Source organism: Solanum stenotomum, chromosome 11 (genome assembly GCF_019186545.1).
Source record: "Solanum stenotomum isolate F172 chromosome 11, ASM1918654v1, whole genome shotgun sequence".
NCBI classification, from domain to species: domain Eukaryota; kingdom Viridiplantae; phylum Streptophyta; class Magnoliopsida; order Solanales; family Solanaceae; genus Solanum; species Solanum stenotomum.
This window is the reverse complement of record NC_064292.1, coordinates 56,566,932-56,587,059: the sequence shown is the minus strand read 5'-3', so window position 1 is coordinate 56,587,059 and position 20,128 is coordinate 56,566,932. Positions and strand designations below refer to the sequence as shown.

The following is a 20,128-nucleotide window of genomic DNA, read 5'->3' as shown; positions in this document are numbered from 1 at the left end:
AAAAAATGGCGTAATGAATGATTTTTTTTTTTTTAATTAGTAAAAGTTTTGTTATCACATCCTAACATGAAAATATCTTTATTAGCAATTATGAATTTCAATACAAATATCGATCACCAAAATAGAATGAACATGTGGTCCCATTAAAATAGTTATTTTGGTCTTACATATATTAATGGAAGTGGCATTGGAGGTAGTTATTCCCAAGAAATGAGGGCATTTTATTTGTCTAATTTTCTAATGTTTTGACTATATAATAAAGGGTTTATTAGGAGTACCTAACACTTCATTCTTTGTTTTCAACAATCAACAATTGACATCAGAGGTGCTCTTTGAACAAAAAAGTCTCAATTCATCACAAAAAAACAAATATTACATCCTCTTAATTTTCAAGGTTTGTTCTTTTTGTTTATTGTTTTTTCTTTTTCATTTTTTGGTAATTAGTACTACTAGTTTCATTAGTTAATGTTAATTCTTGATTTTGTTTAGTTTATGGTTGATCTTGAAAGTATCTTTAAGATGAATTATATTCTTCTGTTTATATGCAATTACCTTCTCTCAGTTTTTTCCTTTTTTTTTTGGGTGATTAGAGTATAAAGTTGTGATTTTTATGTTGTTGGGTAAGAGATTATTTGCAATTCTTTTAGTTTTTTTTTTTTTTTGTATGAAGTTTTGATGTTTATGTTGTTGGGGGTATATAACTAGTGATTTTTCTATGTGTTTTATATAAAGTTAAGACATTATTTTCATTTCTTTTTTTTTTCTTTTGAGTTTAGGTTAGTCTTTAGGAGTTCCTTAATTAATGCAAATTATTGACTTTGTTTAGTTTATGGTTTAAGGTTTTGGTGTTGATCTTGAAAGCATCTTAAGATGAAATTTTGAGTTTATGTATGCAGTTAATATGCAATTTCCTTATCTCCTTTTGCATAAAGTTTTGATTTTTATGTTGTTGTGTAAGAGATTATTTACAATTCCTAATCTTTTTTTTGGGTGGGTGGGGGTATAAGTAGTGATTTTTCAATTTGTTTTGTATAAAGTTTTGATTTTTATGTTGTTGGGTAAGAAGATTTGTCTTTTGATTGTAATTTTTTGACTTTCTTTTGTGTTTGTTTTAGGTCTCTTTTCATTTTCTTAGTTTCCTTGATTTTTCAAAAGATTGATGTATATGCTAAGTTATAACTCTAGTGAGTCAATTCTTTAGTAAATGGTTAGTTTTTCAGTATACCGATGACAAAATTAACCCGTGAAATCATAACCATCTATGTTTAGCTTAGTAGCATCATTTATTAGTCGTAATGTGTTTCAACTGATCAACTCTGCTTCTTTTGTTCTGTAAGTTAGCTTCTTTATGCTTTTGTAACAATCTCTTGTGATCATGACTATCACTTTTCTGAATTTTAGTTACGCCAGCATACTGATCGTGATTTTCGTTCTTGGCAGGTTCTGTCAGTTGTCATTGGAGTTGCGAATCCTTCTCTAGTTCTTTCGAGTTGACATTGTCACACGATGCTGAAAGAATTGAGATGTTGTGACTACTTTTAGTCGAGAGAGATTTGCTGAGATCTAAGATAGCTTTTGTCTGCAACGGTTGCTTGGCATCACTCTACTTCATCTTAGCTAGTCATTTTCCCAGAGAACACAATTGTCTGGAAGTGTCCACGGATTGTACAATCAGCAAATGCAGCAAGCTGAGCAATATTACGCCCCTTACAATGTTCTTAAGAACAGTTGTAAGGATAGTCGTAGCTCAGGGATGCAATTCTCTTTTCAGGCACAAGACGAACAATTCTTCACTCTGGACTCGTCACCAGCTACCGACTATGTTGTCAACGATTCACCTCCTGCCTTGAGTGTGTCTTCCAACAGGAGTCCCTTCTCTCCTCAATGTTCACAGTCATACATGTCTGATCTGCATCACTCATCTGATAACACTTGTGGTTCGCCTTTGAGTGGCTGTTCAGGAATTGATGATTGTGACTTGAGACATGTGCTTCGGGAGCTGGAGAATAAATTACTGGGGCCTGAATCTGATACTGACGACAGCTGCAGTTGCTCCTTGAACGATATGGTCTCAAAACCGGCTTCTGTAACAAGGTGGAACCGAGTGTTGGACATGGCCCCTGGCTTGAACTTGAAAGAGTTGCTCGATGCCTGCGCTGAAGCAGTGTCAGATGCTGATATCTCAACTGCTGAAGCTCTTATGAGAGCTTTGGAGCAACGGGTGTCAGTGTCTGGGGAACCGATGGAACGGTTGGGTGCATACGTGTTGGAAGGGATTAGAGCACGACTACTATCATCAGGAAGCATCATATACAAAAAATTGAAGTGCAAAGAACTAACTGGCTCGGAATTATTGTCTTACATGCAAGTCATCTTTAACATGTGCCCATACTACAAATTTGCTTATATGTCTGCGAATGTCGTCATCAGAGAAGCCATGATGAATGAGAACAGAATCCATATCATTGATTTTCAGATTGCACAGGGAAGTCAGTGGATGTTCCTCCTCCACGATCTTGCTCGTAGTCCTGGTGGACCCCCATTTGTCCGCATCACAGGTGTTGATGATGACGAATCAGCTTATGCTCGGGGTGGAGGTCTTCAGGTAGTAGGCGAAAGGCTAGCAGAAGTTGCCAAATCATGTGGAGTGCCTTTTGAATTCCATGGTGCTGAACTATCAGGCTGTGAGGTCCAACTAGAGAACCTTCGGGTTAAACATGGAGAAGCTCTGGCAGTAAACTTCCCTTATATGCTGCACCACATGCCAGACGAGAGTGTAAGCACTATCAATCATCGTGACCGCCTATTAAGACTAGTTAAGAGTTTATCCCCCAAAATTGTGACCTTAGTTGAACAAGAATCAAACACCAACACTGCCCCTTTCCTTCCAAGGTTCCGTGAAACTCTTGATTATTATACAGCAATGTTCGAGTCAATTGATGCAGCTCGTCCTAGGGACGACAAGGAGAGGATCAGTGCAGAGGAGCATTGTGTGGCACGAGATGTTGTGAACATAATAGCATGTGAGGGAGCTGATAGAGTGGAAAGACATGAACTTTTCGGAAAATGGAGATTAAGACTTATGATGGCTGGATTCACCCCATGCCAATTGAGTCCATCAGTTGGTGAGACTATCAAGGACATGTTGAAAGAGTACAGCCCAAATTATCGGTATGCAGAAAGCGAAGGAGCACTCTATCTTGGATGGAAAAATAGAGCTTTAGCAACTTCATCTGCTTGGAGATGACATTTTTTTTGCCCTATGATCTCGACGTTTTATCTTTTAACCCTTTTCGTTTCTTACATACAGAGCTCGGAGTATGAAATGTTTAGGTTTTTACATACCAGCATAGGGAAGAATATAGTGAGTTTGAAATAGACTATATGTCTCAACATTTGGTTATTGTCATTTCCCTTTGTATTTGGATGCTCTTTTTTAGTTGTACATTTTTGTTACGGGTTCATATTTGGTTAACCGAAGCTTATGTACAACCACTTAAAGGCAAGAATGGAATGAATAATACGATACTTCGTGTCCTTCCTATCAAATCTTTAGTTCTCAACTAATTACTATGTGAAAAAATTGGATGTAGTAAGGTTAGAGGTTTGCATATAACATGAATTGAACTCTAGCTCCATACGTCAAAAAGAAAATATGAAGAACTTTAGTACTTTTTTTCTTATAATATTTGACTCGTACTTGAATAGAGCAACACGATCAATGAAGATTCATGTTTTCCACTCCTTACTTTTATGGTACATTAAAATTTGGATGCGGACTGAGTAATTAAAGCCAAATGGATCAACATCCCTAAATTTCGAAAAAAAATAAAACAAAATCTTTTTTCTTCCTTTTATGTACAGGTGTCAAATTCTAATTTGTAAAAATTACAAACTCTTAACCAATTACCAAAAAAGAACATTTAAAAGATTTTTATTTTATTTTACTTCTATTGAAAAAAAGCAACAGCTCAATTTCTATTCTTTGAATCTGAATTTACAAATCCTTCCCCTCAGTCACCATCAACAGAGGTAGGTTTTTCAGTGAATTGATTTTTTATTTTTCATTTTTGTGGGAGTTTTTCAAATAAACAAGTAGTGTTTTTCTTTTTTGGATTTTTCGTGATTATGGTGAAATTAAATCAATATTTTTCTTTGTTTTTTAATGGATGAAGATTTGTGTGTTATGGTTGATTAAGGACCTGAGATATATAGTTCTTGTGGACTTAAATTAAGGTAATTATGTTTGTTTTGGTTTCTCATTCGAAGTTATGATTGTGTATTGGCATTTACATCTTTGGTATAGGGTTTATTTTATTTGAAGCTTATTGATCGCCAAGGATCTATTATAAATAATATGTCTATCTTTATAAGTCACGTGTTATGTTGCTGTTGTTGCTTATGGAAGATATTAGCACGGTAAAAAAAAAAGCCATAGGTGCTAGACAAGCCTACACATAATTTGCATTTCATTTTACATCTAAATGAAATTAGACTAAAAAGAGTGATTCGGTACGAAAAGAGTGATTCAGTCGATATAGTAGGGTGTGTATACACTTTGCCCTCCCCAGAGCCCACCTATGAGATTACACTGGTATGTTGTTGTTCGTTATTGTCAATTTGGTTTTAATTGAAGCATACAAATTATATTTCTGTTGCAAGACTGGATCAAAAACTTGAAGAATATTTGGTTCAATGGCTACTACTGAAGAGTTAGCTGATACTAAAGAATGGCACGTCGTAAAGAACTGGCGAAATGCACAGAAAGAGAAGGAGAGAGAACGTCGTAGAATTCGTGATAGATTGAGAAGACAAACAATGAGCAATGAGGAGAGGGAAAAACACTTAGCTAGACGTCGAAGAAACTATCAATTGAGAAGACAAAAAGTGTTGAACAATTCTTCATTTTCAACTTGTCAAAATTATGACAGTACTACTAGTGCAGGTAGGGGAGGAACTAACCTTGTATTCATTCGTGTTATCAAATTCACTCTGTTATCAATACTAAAATTCTGAACGCATATAGTTTAAATCCTGGATTCATGTCGTTGCAGGATACTCTAATGAAGAAGAAAATCAAGCAATTGTCCCTGTTTCTGGACTTGGGGTTCAGTTATCTGATGCTACATTTCATCCTGAATTGTATAAATCACAACAAGAACCAGCTGATGCATCAAGTACATTGCACCAAGGTACATTTTGTATAGTTTAGATTAACAGTGGTGTTTGATTGCGAGCCTCTACTATTATACTGGTTACGTTGCTCAGAATCTTCAAAAAATATTGACAGGTCCTCCAAAACATTTTGGAGAGTCTGAGCAACATAAAGTATAAGTACATTTTTGGTTAGGTGGTGTCTGGACCAACTTGTTTACACCTCGACTATTCCACTTGATACCTACTATCTTCCACCAGCATATGTATCATGTGATGCCCATGGACGTTGTCGCCTTTTTTACCTTTAAAAAACACTGGTAACACTTTTTCATTACTCCCTTTATTGAAAAGATTCATTTTTTCTTTCTTTTGTGATTGAATAGGAGTTGAAGAAATGAGGTATAAAGTACAAAGAAGTCAAAACATTATGCCATTATATCAAATAAGACATCTTGCTAGATTATTGAATTCTTTTTCAAGTAAGAATGAAGAAATTGGGACCAAGGACAATGTGAATACAGAGAGTAAGTTTCTAACACATACTTGTCATGTCCTTTTCTTTGATTCGTTGTCTTTCTATCGCGCTGAATTTTAACTGATATTCAGGTAGATCGCGGCGAGGCATAAGGTTAATTGATGTCAAGCGTCTAGCACGAGCGCTTAATTCAAACTGAAGATTGTTTTCTCATTATATTAGCTGCATTGTTGTTGTTGGTAATAACATCAAGGATTAAACTGCAGTATCTTTTCTTGGTATATTACATTAGAATCAAATGCCAAGAGAAGTTATGTACCTCCTTTGTGAACACATAATTATTTTCTAAGGTTTGCATGCAGCCGGCCAAAGACATGAAACAAACATCCACAACTATTTATGCTATTGCACCCCAGTGATAAAGAGCTAGAATTTTCACTAAATGAATTCGATAGATAAAGAAAAAAACACACAAAGATTGCATTAACCATTGGTAAGACTACATACTAGTTGAGTAGCTGTGTTAACAAGTCACAAAGAGAAGTAAACTTAGTAGTAACCTGAACTTTTACTGCTACCTCAATGCTCTAACTAATGTACTATCAATGAAAAAATGAATTCTGCAGGCTTTGTTTCCACGAGTTGCCTGTTTCAGAAAATTGCAACAAAAAGAAAATCAGTACCACGCTTAAAATGGCGTTCGTAATAGGGTTAATTCAGCAAAGGAAAAAGATAAGTAAAGATAGGCCTATAAATCTCCAAGTATTCTTGATATGTCTACAACCATTAGAACAATATGGAATTTAAGCAAGAATCGTAGAGACACCAGAGAGTCGTCACCATCAAACTGACCAACACACCACATTTAGCAAACAACGCTAAGCACAGCAAGTTTCAATTTCAATACTAGTGTGTTTGTGCTTTCACGTGACTATTTCTAAAACCATGAATAATATGTATTATCTAGCAGTTAAAAGGAAAACATAACTCACAACCACACAATTCCTCTCAGTATACACATCATAAAAATACAATCTTGATAAACAAAATTGTACAGAACCAAAACAATGAAAGGCACATGAATTTTGCTATCAATGAATTGAGAGGAAGATCGAACCTGATGATGAACGACATTGTGCTCCTACGATTTTATGATGGCTGCTATTTCAGGAAAATGCTTCTTAACTATTTCATCAACCTGCTTCGTGTATTCCTTAGTGAACGGCCCTTTAGCTATTTCAGCAAGCTCCTTCTTGTCTATTTCACAAGGCATGTACTTAGCAAGTTCAGTAACCAGATAAGCCAATTCTCTGTCTTTACGCTCAATTTCTCTATAGAATAATGATGGGGACAAACCAGGTCAAAATGTTATTCCGACTGAAAAATGACAAAAGAAATGTCCTTCCCCAGGATCCTAATATGGCTTAGGCAATTCTCTTCCCTTTGAGCTAGCTTTTGGGATGCGAGTTAAGCCCAACATCCATTTAACAAAAACTTTAAAAAAATCTAAATTAAGGAAAAAAAACAGTAGAAAACACACTCAATCAACCTGTTATTTTTAATGTTGTGTAAAATTGACCTCGAGCCTGGTCTCCTTCGTATTAAAAAATATATTGCCTTCTCCTTCGTATAAATATATATATATTACAAAATATAGCTTGTGGGATGCGAGTTAGGGGCAAGGTCCATTTCTATTATTTTTTTAATGAAATTGCTTAAAATTAATGTCAAAAATTTATTTTTCGACGCATGGTCCTTCTCGGATTCGAGTTCCTCGAGTATGGAGTTACTCTTAGCCCCCAATGCCTAGCATGATTTTTGATTTAGTTGAGCTCCAATGCAGATACGTACGCGAGATGAAGAAAAAAAAAAGGCATAACACTCAAAACTTGGCCTTAAGTAGGAAATCATCTATACAACTCAACTCGTTAATAATCATCTAGACACTTCCAAAGCTTACAACTTGACGAGATACAGTGTTTAGTTGGACGAAATTGAAGTAAACCAAACATTCAACAACAAGTAGTTCACAAAAATTAATCACAGTACCTCTGAAGCCGAAGCATTTCTGTTGTGAACCTAATATCTTTTATTGTAATGTCACGAGCATGTAGTTCATCTTCCAAATCTCGATTCTGATACCATTTTTCTAATTCAGATTCCAAGAATTGATTGTGAATACATCCACCGCAATCTGAACAAGGATGACAAGGAGGATCTCCTCCATTGCAATCTGGACAAGGGGCATGAGGAGGAGGTTTCGCCATTGTTAGGGTTTCCAAGGAACGAACTTTACCCGCAAAAATTGAAGATTTGGGTATTTATAGGTGCAACTCCTACTACATTACGTACAAACAAAGTCACCTTGTTTGATTGTGATTTCTTTTTAACATTTATTTAAAATTTGAATTTACTAAAATATAATTAAAATTGTGTCAAATTGTTTTAAATTTTCCTAAATAAAATACTAGTTATATACGATTGAAACAAATAGAAAAAAATTATTTCACTTTTTTTAGAAGAGATTTTATTAGAAACAGTCTCTTTAATATGCATAAAATTAGGTATATTGTTATACCTAATTTTATATAGTTTGGTAAATTTTATTTTGCAAATTTACTATACGGGCAAAATCTGTTTGTGTTGTATTGTTTAAATGTGCTCACAATTTTCTTTTTTTAAGCCGGATAGATACGATTTGATACAAAAGATTTATCTGCATTTTTATTTGTATTTTGTGTTTGTCTTTAATTTTTATTACATTGAGATAAATAAATTTTTTGCTTGGTATAAATTTAAATTCTTGTATCATAATTAATGTTAATAATATAGTTCCTCAAAAATTTAATTTCCAACAAGTAAAAAGTTTTATTTTACCTCGAATTGACTACAAATTTCCAATGTTTCCATTTTAGGAAAATATTAGTAATAAAAATAACAAAAAAATGTAAAATATATTATTCCTCAATAAATAATTAAGGTAGGTGGAAAATTTTCAATTCCACTCTTAAACTTTAGAAAATACATTTATAGTACTTCCTATAAAGCCAAAACAAGTTCAATAGCACTTGATAAAAAAAAAAGTTTTCATTTTCTCTCTTTGTGATAGAGAATTAAAACAAGAAATCTCCAAGGGATGATGAAGATTTTCTTCTTTCTTTTCAAGATTTTAATTTGGAAGAAAATTTAAGATGAAACTACTCATTTAAAATTTTCATCAACATTTCAATGGCCATCAACAAGTTCTTCAAATATTTGGGCTTATTATTACAAACTCAACAATGCAAGAAAGTATAAAGTTCACAACATTATGAAATTTTCTTTCAACCCTCGCAATCCACTCTACTCGGGCGTGACATCAATGGGCTCCTCATCACGTTCATCGTTACTTTCTTTAGTGGTCAAAGTTGGTTAGTGAGATGTTAGCGCTTCGCTTGGTGTAGGATCGAGCATTGTTGTGCTTATTTCCACCATCCGGCCTGACATTGGTGGTGCTAGCAGCGTTGATCTCTCCCTCGTATACCACATTGTCACGGATTTAGCTTCTACTAACGCTCCTTGCAGCACAAGAAAGTCATTGCTTTACAACTTGCTTGGTTCTTGCTTGGTTGAGTTACAAATGGTTGTCCCATCTATTTATACTGCACACCTAGGGGTCAAAGTGTAAGGAAAAAAAAATCTATACAAGTCCCTACTTATTTACAATTTAGAGCACGTTTGGATTGACTTAAAAAAAGTAGCTTTAAAGTCAAAAATAAAAAGTCAAACTGAAATGACTTTTAAGTCAAAAATAAAAAATTAAAAGTCAATCTGAAATGACTTTTAAGACAAAAAATAAAAAGCATGGGAGATCTACTTTTGATTTTTGACTTATTTTAAGTCATTTTTGACCTTATCAGATATTTCCTAATTTATTTTAAGTCATTTTGATTTATTTTAAGTTATTTTTTATATTTGTCAAACATTTCCAAAAATTAAAAATTGACTTAAAAGTAGGTTTGACCAACTTTGAAGCCAATCCAAACACCCTGAGTCTCTCTTCTAGAAATCTTTAAAGTCTTCTAAGATATATTCTAAGGTATTCTAGGGATTCTAGAGTCTTATGCAAACCTCTCCACAACTCTAGTTTCTTCCCCCTCTCATGACATTTGGCTACAAATTATGAATATGGATGTATATCTTTAGATATTTGCATCTATCATATATATCAATAACCTTCTCAGAAAGGAACTACTTGAAAAAATTATAAACCAGTCAGGTTACTTTGCCCGTGATCATGGGGTAAGTAATAGCATATAGTTTCCATCCTCCATTGCAAATCATCTCGTATTTGCCCTTTGACTTTAACTAAGGTCCGGAATGGACTTGTGTAGATTCTAGCTATCAAAATACTTTCAGAAAAAATGTCCAATTTTTAAGATAGTAGAGGTCAATATTTTATTGCTTTCCTCTTCTTCTTTTTTGCTATTGTTGGTTGGTTTCTGGTTTCTGGTTTATGTTTAAGAATATGTGCGTGTTCTTGTTAGGAACTATGTTGTGCAACATATTCTTATAAACTCAGGGACATAGAGATAACCTTATGTTATTTTTGTTTCAATTAGTACTTTCTTGTTTCAAGATTGACGTCTTTACGTATAAAGTTTACAACTTTATGTTAATTTTTTATTGAATTAGTATTTCTTGCCAATATGCTCAAGATTTCTTTAAGTATAAAGCTATGTTGTTCCGACTCTTCAAAAATGTGTGATTGATCGGATTCTCTTCCAAAAGTATTTTTGGAGTGTTCGAGTAATGTATAAAGTTCATAACTTTATGTTATTTTTGTTTCAATTAGTACTTTCTTGCTTCAAGATTGACGTCTTTAAGTATAAAGTTTACAACTTTATGTTATTTTTTAATTGAATTAGTATTTCTTGCCAATATGTTCAAGATTTATTTAAGTATAAAGCTATGTTGTTCATGTGTGACGGGTCGGATTCTCCTCCAAAAGTATTTTTGGAGAGTTCGAGTAATGTATAAAGTTCATAACTTTATGTTATTTTTGTTTCAATTAGTACTTTCTTGCCAATATATTCAAGATTTCTTGGTTTTCTTGGAATTTTTTGCATATCGGATCATGCAGATATGAGAAAAAGTGTCAATTATGAACATGGATCCTCCTCAACATATCATCCAATTAATCAATCTAATCTTGGCCAAAATTTGAGCAACAAAATGTTGAGTAACAGCTGCATTGGAGTTCAAGGTTCTGCACATTACAATAGGCCTCCATTAGATCATAACAATTGGAGTAGGGAGTGTTTGAGTTACTTGTCGAATCAGAGTGTAGTCAAAATGGCTAGAAATCCCAAAGACTCGCGATTATTGCAAAAGATTCTTGAGCTGAATAACTATGACCACATACAAAAGATTCTTGAGGTTCTTAGTTCTATTTATGAAGTGATGATATATGAATATGGACATGCTCTCTTTGTAAAACTTGTTGAGTTCTGCAACAACCAACAGTTGCACCTAATTCTCAGTACATTTCAGTTTCATATGGATTTGTTTCTACAAACAGCTTTTACAAAGAATGGGTGAGTAGAGTTTTATTTTAAGTACTTGAAAACTTTTTATCCTTCTGAATGTTGACTTAGCATTTTTTTTATCTTTTGATTTGACAGTTCAATGTCGATTGAAATGCTAATTGTAAGCCTAAAAGAGAAGCCATCATATCATTGGCCAAAATGTGCTCCAAAATTGTGTCTTTGAAGTTATTTGCACTGATGACTCATCGAGTAGAAAGACACATTGTTGAAAAGTGTTTCCGTGTGTTAAATGAGAAGCAGAATGAGGTAAAATTATTACAAATTTTGGTTGTTTTTCATATCTTTTAACAATAAGGTATAGTGAATGCTCACTTATTGAATTTGCTAAATGATTTTCAGGTTCTGTATCGGGTTATTAGTTATTTCAGAGATTTGGCTACAAATGTGAATGGATGTTGTATATCTTTGGATGTTTGCATTGATCATATCACTAACCCTCTCAGAAAGGAACTACTGGAACGAATTGTAAACCAGTCAGCTTACTTTGCTCATGATCCTTCGCGGTAAGTAATAACATATACCAGTTTCCACCATCTATTGCCAATCATCTCGTATTTGCACTTTGACTTTAACTAAGGTCCAGTATGGACTTATGTGGATTCCAACTATCAAAATACTTCCAAAAAAAATGTCTAACTTTTTAAGATAGTAGAGGTCAATGTTTTATTGCTTTCCTATTCTTCTTTTTTTTGCAATTGTTGGTTGACTTCTGGTTTCTAGTTTATGTTTAAGAATATGTGTGTGTTCTTGTTAGGAACTATGTTGTGCAGCATATTCTTAAACTCGGGGACATAGAGATTTCAAATAAGGTGTGCCTTCAACTTGAGAAGGAGTACATTCAACTAGCCTTCAAAAGAACTGGTAACCGTGTTTTTGGAAAATGCTTAGAGTCATCAAAAGTTGAAACAATTTCAGTAGTTGATGTTCTTCTAACGGATGCAAAAGCAATAGCTCGACTTGCCAAACATTTTTATGGCAGTTATGTGATTCGGAAAGCGTTGCAATACACAAAGGTATCATGTCCTTTAATAACCTCTCTATAACAACGTTGTTTGTGGGGATATTTTTTGGCTGCTATAGCAAAATATTGTTAACGATTTATCTGTGTCTATATTGACAGGTGCATGGACAGGAAGTGCGCCATCAAGATCTAGTAAGTTTTAAAGGCACATAGCTCGGATCTTGTTGACACCAAACCTGGGAAACATGTGATCTCAACGATCAACTATCTTGTTACTTGAGACACTTTGTACTTTGTAGATTCAAGACATCTTTGCTTTTTTACATTTGGGATATTTCTATAGTTTGTGTTTGAGGCAAGAATTTTATTCCTTAGGATTCAGAAGTGTATTCATTACTTAAGGAAATCAAATATGCTAGAATAATCATAGACTAACACCATTTCATCTTCATCACTCTGAGGGAGCAACTCCCCCCAAAATATGACTTGAAAGTACAATAGTATTTTTCTTTTACAACTATGGTGTTCGAGCCAGCTTGCTCGCACCTCGATAATTCTACTAGAGACCTTCCACCGGCAGAAAGGCTTGGCCAGTTGACAGACTTGGAACTTGGAAGTACAATAGTTGGTTAATATTTCTAAGACAATGACCTATGTACTTAGAGCTGAGACATTACAAAATAGAGCTGCATTCAACTTTCTGAGACTCCAGAACACTTCTAGCAGCCTCTTTGACTACTTGTCCACTCACATAATGCTTGCGGCAGACGGGCATATATACTTCTGCTCCTGCAATCAACTCCGTTCTCGTCTCCTCTGTCTTCCTTAAGGTGAAAGAAGCACGTTCACCACAAAGTTCACATCGGGCAGTAAGTTTGGTCACGGAATCAGCAATTGGTATAACGTCAAGGACTGAACCAAAGCTCCTTCTGTAAAATCCAAAATATGATCCAATACAGATCAGTACACGAGTTTTTGCAACAGAGAATCACATTCAGTACATAAGAAATATTCGGAAGAATAAGCAGACTATCTCTTTCTCACAAAAAAGGTATCAATTATTAGTACATTAGAGCGCACGGAGACTAAACGGAAGTAGTACCTTAGATAGTCACCATCTAACCCAGCAACTATCACAATCTTGCCATCATGATCAGCAACTTCCTTACAGAAATCATATAGATCCTCAAAAAACTGAGCTTCGTCAATGCCAATGACCTCTAACTGAAACCACGTAACAGTCACAAAAACAGGTAGTCACATGTAGAAAGAAAAATGAGTAATGATGAAAGTCATAATACAGTATTGTTACATACTAGCAAAGAAAGTTCAGTAACAAACTTACAAAAGAGTGCATACTAGCTAAGAAAGTTTAGTGACCAACTTACAAAAGAGTGCATACTAGCAAACAAAGTTCAGTGACCAACTTACAAAAGAGTGCTTCATGATTATATCATTTCCCCTCACAACTAGGGGTAGATTTGGACGGGTGGATCCCCTAACTTCTCAAGAATTAAAATTTAACCCGTCAAATTTAAGAGTTTCAGAAGAACGCACTCAAAAATAGACTTTTTTGCCCTATATTTGAAGAATACTTTCTGTTGCTAACACAGCTAGGCTGCTAGCACCCTGACCATGTGTGGAGAAGGTCCTATGACAGTCGTCTAATATATTCACATGTCAATAGCTTCCCATTGAAGTGTTACCTTACTGTATGCTTCAGGACCACATCTCTGTTTGAATGATGATAGATTAGCTAAAGGCCAGCATGGTAATCTGTCTCCATCATGTGTCACAATGGAATCCAACCCATATCTTGTATCCTTGTCTGACTTTAAAATTGCTACACTTCTGCAGAGAGGGGAAATAGCACAAAAGCTAAATCAGACAATGATATGAGAACATCAGGAAGCCTTAAATATCTATCAAGATCATCAAAGTTCAAGCAGCACTTCAAAACTCAGAAGTTAGCATCTTTGTGAATCCAAATTATATGTCCATAATTATATTATCAAACTTTTGATATCTTCAAGGTAATTAGTAACTTAGTAAATTTTGATGTAAAGAATCATAGGAACAATCTCAGAAGTCGGGAACAAAATGTATTATATGGTTATCCACACAAGATAGGACCAATCTCCTTTGGAATGATACCATCAATTGAACAAAAGGAAACAGAATATGCTGGTTTTACTTCTCTGCGCGGCTGGCTACACGATATTGATCCGTACACAAACTGCAGTTCAACTGGGAAGGAACTGAAGGCTCAAGTTTATTTTCGTGTTCAACAGGATGCATTAGAAAGGACAACAAAAGTATGCAGTGAAGATAGAGAGCCATGCAAACTGCAACTGCAACTAAATAAGGATTGCATAGTCTAACACAAATAAGTAAACCGTTAAAGGACTTGTTTATCCTGATTTATCCGACAAGTAGTTATTAATATTTCCACTATATGAAGACATAAATTTCCACCCACTTTTTTATGCTTGTTCACACAATTGCAGCTCTTGATGTGCCAGGTAGATGGAATTATGTCAGTTCCAGAGTAACATTCATAGGTTGGTAAAGATTCTAAAATCTTTTCAAACACTATCAACACTTACAAATGAATTGCCTAAATGTATTTTGGCAACAGCATAGAATGATCTGCTTAACCACCAGACATAGCAATATAGCATAAGATAATAAATACAAATAGATTTCCTAGAATGCCCAAAATTCATCAATCCGTGGCAGCATTGGTTAGTACATAGTATCGTAGAAGAAATAAACTCATTTGCTATAGGTTCTGTCCATTCAAATTATGATGTGGTATGGCTTTTTAAGCATTTTATTGGAAACTACTCAACTCCGCTGTTACTGCAATATAGTAAAAGATGACCTTAAGAGTATGTTTTCAATGGTAAACTTATTTTATTAAGAATCACATCCAATAAACCGAGGCCATCACATTACTTGGTAATAAGGCAATTTATCTGTTTGTTCACATACATGTTCCTCATAGAAGCAAATAGCAAGCCCCTGCTTGCCAAACTAACAGTTGAAACTGTGGGGAGATCACAATCCAATTTTTGCATTCAAAGGCAAATGGCATCTCCACAGAAGATTTCTGTCAAAGGATCACAAATTCCAGGAAAGCATGGCTTGTGTCTGGAAAGTGCATTCCCGACTTGTAGCACAAAGGCTGAAGCCTGTTTCTCTTTCTATGTTTGAATGTTAGTGTTTCCACTTTTATAGCTTAAAAGGATACGAGCATACAGCTGGAGTGTGACATGCATGGCACTTTTCGAGATACAGCAAATTGCCCGTTTAATAAGACTCTTTGCAGCTAAGTGGCTGAGGATTCAATCAAATGTTCATCCTATATTGTTGTTTGTCCTTTCTCTTTAACTCAGTATATCTTGAACATCGCCAGCGTCTTTTAAGATACCTGCCATATCTTTGACCAATTTATATATCTCAGCAGTCTGTTCATGAGCATTATGTTCCATAAAGAAGAAATGTGCTTGTCTTTGAACCTCAATCATACTATAACCAGGCTCCTTTTTCACCCCCGAGTCTTTCATCAGTCTCCTTATCTCCGCAACATTGTTCCACAAACCAAAAGAAGCATAAGCATTAGACAAGACAACATATTTGCCTGCATTCTCAGGCTCCAAGTCGAAGAAATTTCTAGCAGCAAGTTTTACCATCTCGATATCACCATGAATCTTACAAGCCCCAAGTAAAGCGCCCCATAGTACTGGGTGCTCCTCACAACGTGAGTTTTTGACAAACTCATGAGCCTCTTGTAATCTTCCAGCACGGCCTAGAAGATCCACAATAGCTGCATAGTGCTTTCCTCTCGGTTGAAGCCCATAATCTCTCATCATAGATGAAAAATACTCCTTACCTCTATCTACCAGACCTCCATGGCTACAAGCAGAAAGAACTGCAAGAAATGTAACATGGTTTGGCCTATATCCTTCATCTATCATCCTATGAAATGATTCCAGAACATCTTTTATTCTTCCATTTTGTCCATACCCTGATATCAGAGCAGTCCATGTTATCACATTCCTTTCCAAGGACTTACTAAACACGAGATAGCCATCAGATGGAGAACTACACTTGAAATACATGTCCATAAGCGCACTATTAACTACAATATTTCCACTAATTTGGCTTTTAATCAACAAAGCATGTGCTTGCTTGCCCTGCTCCAGGACAGCTAAAGAGGCACAGGCTCTAAAGACTGATGAAAAGGTATACTGATCTGGAAGTACATCTCTCTGTTTCATATCATGGTACAGACTCAGGCCTACTTCCTCCATGGCCTTCTGCACATACCCAGCAATCATAGCGTTCCACGAAACCAAGCTTTTAAATTGTAACTTATCAAATATAATGTGTGATGTATCCAAGTCTCCTGCTTTTGCATACAAAATTAACAACTTAACAGTCAGATATTCATTTGGAACAAAGCCGACAGTAATCATTTGCCAATGGACTCTTTTCCCTTTCTTATACGCTTGGCGGAAAATGCACTCTTGCAAAACAAGGGAATAAGTTTCTGCCTCCACCTGTACACCAGAGCGGCACAATATTCCAACTGCTTCAGCCACCCTTCCTGAGAAACAGAGACCTTTTATTGTCTCATCCAAATAGAGGGAATTCTTTACGCCATTGGCCTGAAAACTGGGAATATTACCAATCATGATTTCAATTCAAATGTCATCAGAATAACATGGTCCAACTTTTACTTCCTCTACATGAGCGAGCCAAAGAGCATGGAAATTTCAACACCCCAGGGAAGAAAGGAAAGGAAACAGAAAAAAACCGATTCAAGAACAACAGAATTCAGAAGAAAGGCACAATCATTCAATGAGAAAGATGAAAGGTTGAGTAACAAGAAAAATTCCTAAACTTTTAACAACTAGAACTGCAGAGAAACCAAGTCTAAATAGCAAAAAGGACACTTGGTGCTTTGGAGCAATTGAACTTAGTGCTGCAACAACTTGGTTTTTCTTTTAACAAGTTGCTTATCTGAACGCCAATTGTGAAATCGAACTAAGAAAAGAGCACCCTCACTGGAGATGATATAAATGACTAAGTCGGGACTCTCACGTTGAACTCTTGCCCAACCACGTTCTTAAACTCATGAAAGATATCTTTACAGTTATATTCAACCAAATAAACCATCACCCAGAAAGTTGGTCTTCGATAAAAATAGCACAATATGGCAACACGCTGCTGAAAAGATGATTTGTTATGTTACTGAATACCGTACCATTCTCTCCCTGCCACTATTAAGCTTATTGACCAAAACAAATTCTGAGGCAAGAAAAAAACACTTACAATCATTGGACACAATGCATCATCTTCCATGTTTCATTTCAAGGTCTATATAGAGCATCAAAGTCTTGAGATTTAGCCAAAAGTCCTACTTATATAAGTTCTACAATGCTTGAGTGAGGTATAAGACACTATAAAGTAAGTAGCTAAGTAGATAATCCTCATGAGAGGAAACCAAACAGATACCGATTTATTTATAGGATGGCCCCAAAAAACAGCTGAGGCACACTTTCTACTCCAACAACATCATACCCCGTGTAAATCCCACAAGTGAAGTATGGGTAAGTTAGTGCACGCTGATCTTACCCCTACCCCCAAGTTGTTCACGATAGACCTTTGGCTAAAAAGAACTGTAACAACATCGAAATAATGCGAAATGGAAAACAGTGCACAACATACAGAAGAAAGAACAGCAGCAACAACGAAATAAGGCGATAACCAAGCACAAACAAACATAGGTGATAACCAAGAACCAGAAACTACCAGAATATTTCTACTCCAACAGATGAATAGTATAAAAAGATTTAAACTTTAAATATGCACAGCATTTCATTACACAACCAAATGAGTAACAGATTGAGAAAACTAACCTGCCATTGCTTCTTTCAGACTTAATCCTCTTCAAAAGAGTAGTAGTTTTTCCAGCAAACATAGGACCCACAATCACATGAACCTCACCAGAACCAGAACTCGAACCCGATGCCTCACTATTCAAGACCCGAATTTGATTATGGTTTGGCACAGTAGAACACCTAAAGGAAGAAACTTTACTCATGGGGTTCATTGTTTGAGCAGAATTAAGGTTCTTGAAAGTACTAAGAATCTCATATCTCCTGCATACAAACATGGTGGTGGGTCTTGAAAGTACTGGGGAAAGGAGTGATTTCATTCTTGATAATGGTAACATAAAAATTGATTCTTTTGGGCTTTTTGGGCTGAAATTCTTCAAAATTTAATCACATAGAGACTATTTGTAGGTATGATTTCATGGGAAATTGAGTCCAAATGATGATAAGAGTATATGGGATGAGAAAAGGGGGCAGGGTTTTAAGGGTTTTAGGTTCTTCGAGGAAAGATGGAACCAAGAAGGATGCAAAAAATAACTTACCTACCAAATTTTTTATCGGACCAGTTTTCACGCAACTCGATTTCAGAGGTACCAAACTTAACTACCAATTGTATATTGTAAAAAGGTGGATTTTGTATTTTGATTATACATTATCTAAATTTAATATGATCATTTTGATAATTGTTGTTTTTATCAACCATATTATAGTATTAATTAAGAATAATTTTTATTTGTTACCAATCAAAATAAGGAACTAGCAAATTGGATTGTTTATCATTAAAAAATGTAATATTCGCGATCTCGAAATAGAAAATTAGAAAAAAAATTTATCGCAAGACATTCCTTCACTCAATAGTGTCACAAGTTAATATTGATTATTGATGATAATGGAATGAAATAATTAATGAAATAATATTGTATAATAAGCGTTTTTTTCTCTCTATATGAAAGCACGTTGAATCAAAATACCCAACTATGTTAATGGCAAATAGTAATAGGTCGTAGAGCTTTGATTTAATGATAAAATCACAACACGTGATGTGCAGATTAAGTGTACGTCACATATTGGATTCGAACTCTATCTTATAGGTTTAGTTCAATCAACAAAAAAGAAAACGAGCATGATGTCTTAAACTATGAAATAGAAATATATAAAATAATAAAAACTATAAAGAATATGTATTTATACTAATTTTGATAAATACATATAATACATATTCAAGTAGTAAATATATGCAAACTTTATTCTTAACTTTAAATATAAAAATATTATTTTTTGATAGACTCTCGAGTCTCGACTAGTGGAGATTATGATCTAAAAGGAGATTTTGACTTAAACTTTAAATTCTCAAAGCAGCTTGTGGAAAGATAAATGATTTTTATGAAATGTTTGTAGTGAGTGATATATATTATTAGCTTTTGCATGTGATATAATCATTCATTCAGTAAATATAATTGTGTCCAAAAGCCATATAATGATGCATTGATCAACGGTTGGTAAATTTCTCCGCCTTAATTTGGATTCGTGTCATATAAGATTTGGTATTTTTTTATTAAAATATTTGATATGTAAGTTTAAACTCAAATTTTATGATTAAAAGTGAAAGAATTATATTCATATCATCATAAATAATTCGTCCTAATTAAAGATAAAAAATTTTATGGAAGCTCAAACATATTATATAGTTTTTTAGGAAGATATATTATTGTAATGGATATTTTAAACAAATGCTTCAAAAATAAATTAACAAAAATCAGTTCTAATAAGTAATATAGCTCAAAAAGAATTTAAAAAAGGCAAAGGCAAAGGCAAATAACCAAAAATTTTTCTTCGGCACAACAATAATTAATTCTCTAACCCTATAAAAGGGAAGAAAAAAAGAAAAAGAAAAACAAAGTGCGTAAATTGCGGTACATTCTTGGTCACCAAGACATTATCTAAGAAATTACTGTACAACTTTAATCTCCTCCTAATTTAGATTTGCGTCAAAAATAATCGTACGTAAGAGATACAACGTTTTTACTAAAATCAATTTCATTTC

The 20,128-nt window shown here is 34.6% G+C and overlaps 6 protein-coding genes across 6 annotated transcripts; 3 read left to right on the top strand and 3 right to left on the bottom strand.

Annotated features, from left to right (window-relative positions):
• Positions 1 to 258: 258 nt before the first annotated feature.
• Positions 259 to 3,549, top strand: LOC125844221 (scarecrow-like protein 13). Its single transcript, XM_049523493.1, has 2 exons — positions 259 to 394; positions 1,441 to 3,549. The coding sequence occupies exon 2, from the start codon at positions 1,679 to 1,681 to the stop codon at positions 3,245 to 3,247; it is 1,569 nt and encodes a 522-aa protein (XP_049379450.1). The 5' UTR covers positions 259 to 394; positions 1,441 to 1,678; the 3' UTR covers positions 3,248 to 3,549.
• Positions 3,550 to 4,640: 1,091 nt separating this feature from the next.
• Positions 4,641 to 5,756, top strand: LOC125845065 (uncharacterized). Its single transcript, XM_049524484.1, is given in 4 exon segments — positions 4,641 to 4,945; positions 5,055 to 5,192; positions 5,541 to 5,718; positions 5,720 to 5,756. Coding segments are annotated over 4 exon segments (603 nt in total). The 5' UTR covers positions 4,641 to 4,695.
• Positions 5,757 to 6,104: 348 nt separating this feature from the next.
• LOC125844925 (uncharacterized) lies at positions 6,105 to 7,923 on the bottom strand. Its single transcript, XM_049524292.1, has 3 exons — positions 7,682 to 7,923; positions 6,750 to 6,963; positions 6,105 to 6,278 (listed from the first exon to the last, which is right to left on the bottom strand). Exons 1-2 carry the CDS (start codon positions 7,897 to 7,899, stop codon positions 6,774 to 6,776), a joined length of 408 nt encoding a protein of 135 aa, XP_049380249.1. The 5' UTR covers positions 7,900 to 7,923; the 3' UTR covers positions 6,105 to 6,278; positions 6,750 to 6,773.
• Positions 7,924 to 10,966: 3,043 nt separating this feature from the next.
• On the top strand, positions 10,967 to 12,394 carry LOC125846117 (pumilio homolog 15-like). The gene is made up of 6 exons (XM_049525568.1): positions 10,967 to 11,208; positions 11,296 to 11,320; positions 11,386 to 11,466; positions 11,560 to 11,723; positions 11,975 to 12,233; positions 12,341 to 12,394. Exons 1-6 carry the CDS (start codon positions 10,967 to 10,969, stop codon positions 12,392 to 12,394), a joined length of 825 nt encoding a protein of 274 aa, XP_049381525.1.
• A 234-nt stretch (positions 12,395 to 12,628) lies between these two features.
• Positions 12,629 to 18,578, bottom strand: LOC125845237 (thymidine kinase a-like). The gene is made up of 4 exons (XM_049524702.1): positions 18,109 to 18,578; positions 13,888 to 14,032; positions 13,284 to 13,405; positions 12,629 to 13,110 (listed from the first exon to the last, which is right to left on the bottom strand). Exons 1-4 carry the CDS (start codon positions 18,423 to 18,425, stop codon positions 12,855 to 12,857), a joined length of 840 nt encoding a protein of 279 aa, XP_049380659.1. The 5' UTR covers positions 18,426 to 18,578; the 3' UTR covers positions 12,629 to 12,854.
• Positions 15,004 to 17,104, bottom strand: LOC125845236 (pentatricopeptide repeat-containing protein At4g16470). Its single transcript, XM_049524701.1, has one exon. The coding sequence runs from the start codon at positions 16,879 to 16,881 to the stop codon at positions 15,571 to 15,573; it is 1,311 nt and encodes a 436-aa protein (XP_049380658.1). The 5' UTR covers positions 16,882 to 17,104; the 3' UTR covers positions 15,004 to 15,570.
• Positions 18,579 to 20,128: the final 1,550 nt, after the last annotated feature.

What these genes read in the sequence shown, in the direction of transcription:
- LOC125844221 (XM_049523493.1), top strand. Translation starts at nt 1,679, where the DNA reads ATGCAGCAAGCTGAGCAATATTACGCCCCTTACAATGTTCTTAAGAAC.
- LOC125845236 (XM_049524701.1), bottom strand. Translation starts at nt 16,881, where the DNA reads ATGATTGGTAATATTCCCAGTTTTCAGGCCAATGGCGTAAAGAATTCC.
- LOC125845237 (XM_049524702.1), bottom strand. Translation starts at nt 18,425, where the DNA reads ATGTTACCATTATCAAGAATGAAATCACTCCTTTCCCCAGTACTTTCA. An exon ending in TCTGAAAGAAGCAATGGCAG is followed by an intron (nt 14,033 to 18,108) that starts GTTAGTTTTCTC and finishes CCCTCTCTGCAG; the next exon opens with AAGTGTAGCAATTTTAAAGT. An exon ending in TTAGATGGTGACTATCTAAG is followed by an intron (nt 13,111 to 13,283) that starts GTACTACTTCCG and finishes TGGATTTTACAG; the next exon opens with AAGGAGCTTTGGTTCAGTCC.
- LOC125846117 (XM_049525568.1), top strand. Translation starts at nt 10,967, where the DNA reads ATGGCTAGAAATCCCAAAGACTCGCGATTATTGCAAAAGATTCTTGAG. An exon ending in TAAATGAGAAGCAGAATGAG is followed by an intron (nt 11,467 to 11,559) that starts GTAAAATTATTA and finishes AATGATTTTCAG; the next exon opens with GTTCTGTATCGGGTTATTAG. An exon ending in TTTGCTCATGATCCTTCGCG is followed by an intron (nt 11,724 to 11,974) that starts GTAAGTAATAAC and finishes TGTTCTTGTTAG; the next exon opens with GAACTATGTTGTGCAGCATA.
- LOC125844925 (XM_049524292.1), bottom strand. Translation starts at nt 7,899, where the DNA reads ATGGCGAAACCTCCTCCTCATGCCCCTTGTCCAGATTGCAATGGAGGA. An exon ending in GAAATGCTTCGGCTTCAGAG is followed by an intron (nt 6,964 to 7,681) that starts GTACTGTGATTA and finishes ATTATTCTATAG; the next exon opens with AGAAATTGAGCGTAAAGACA.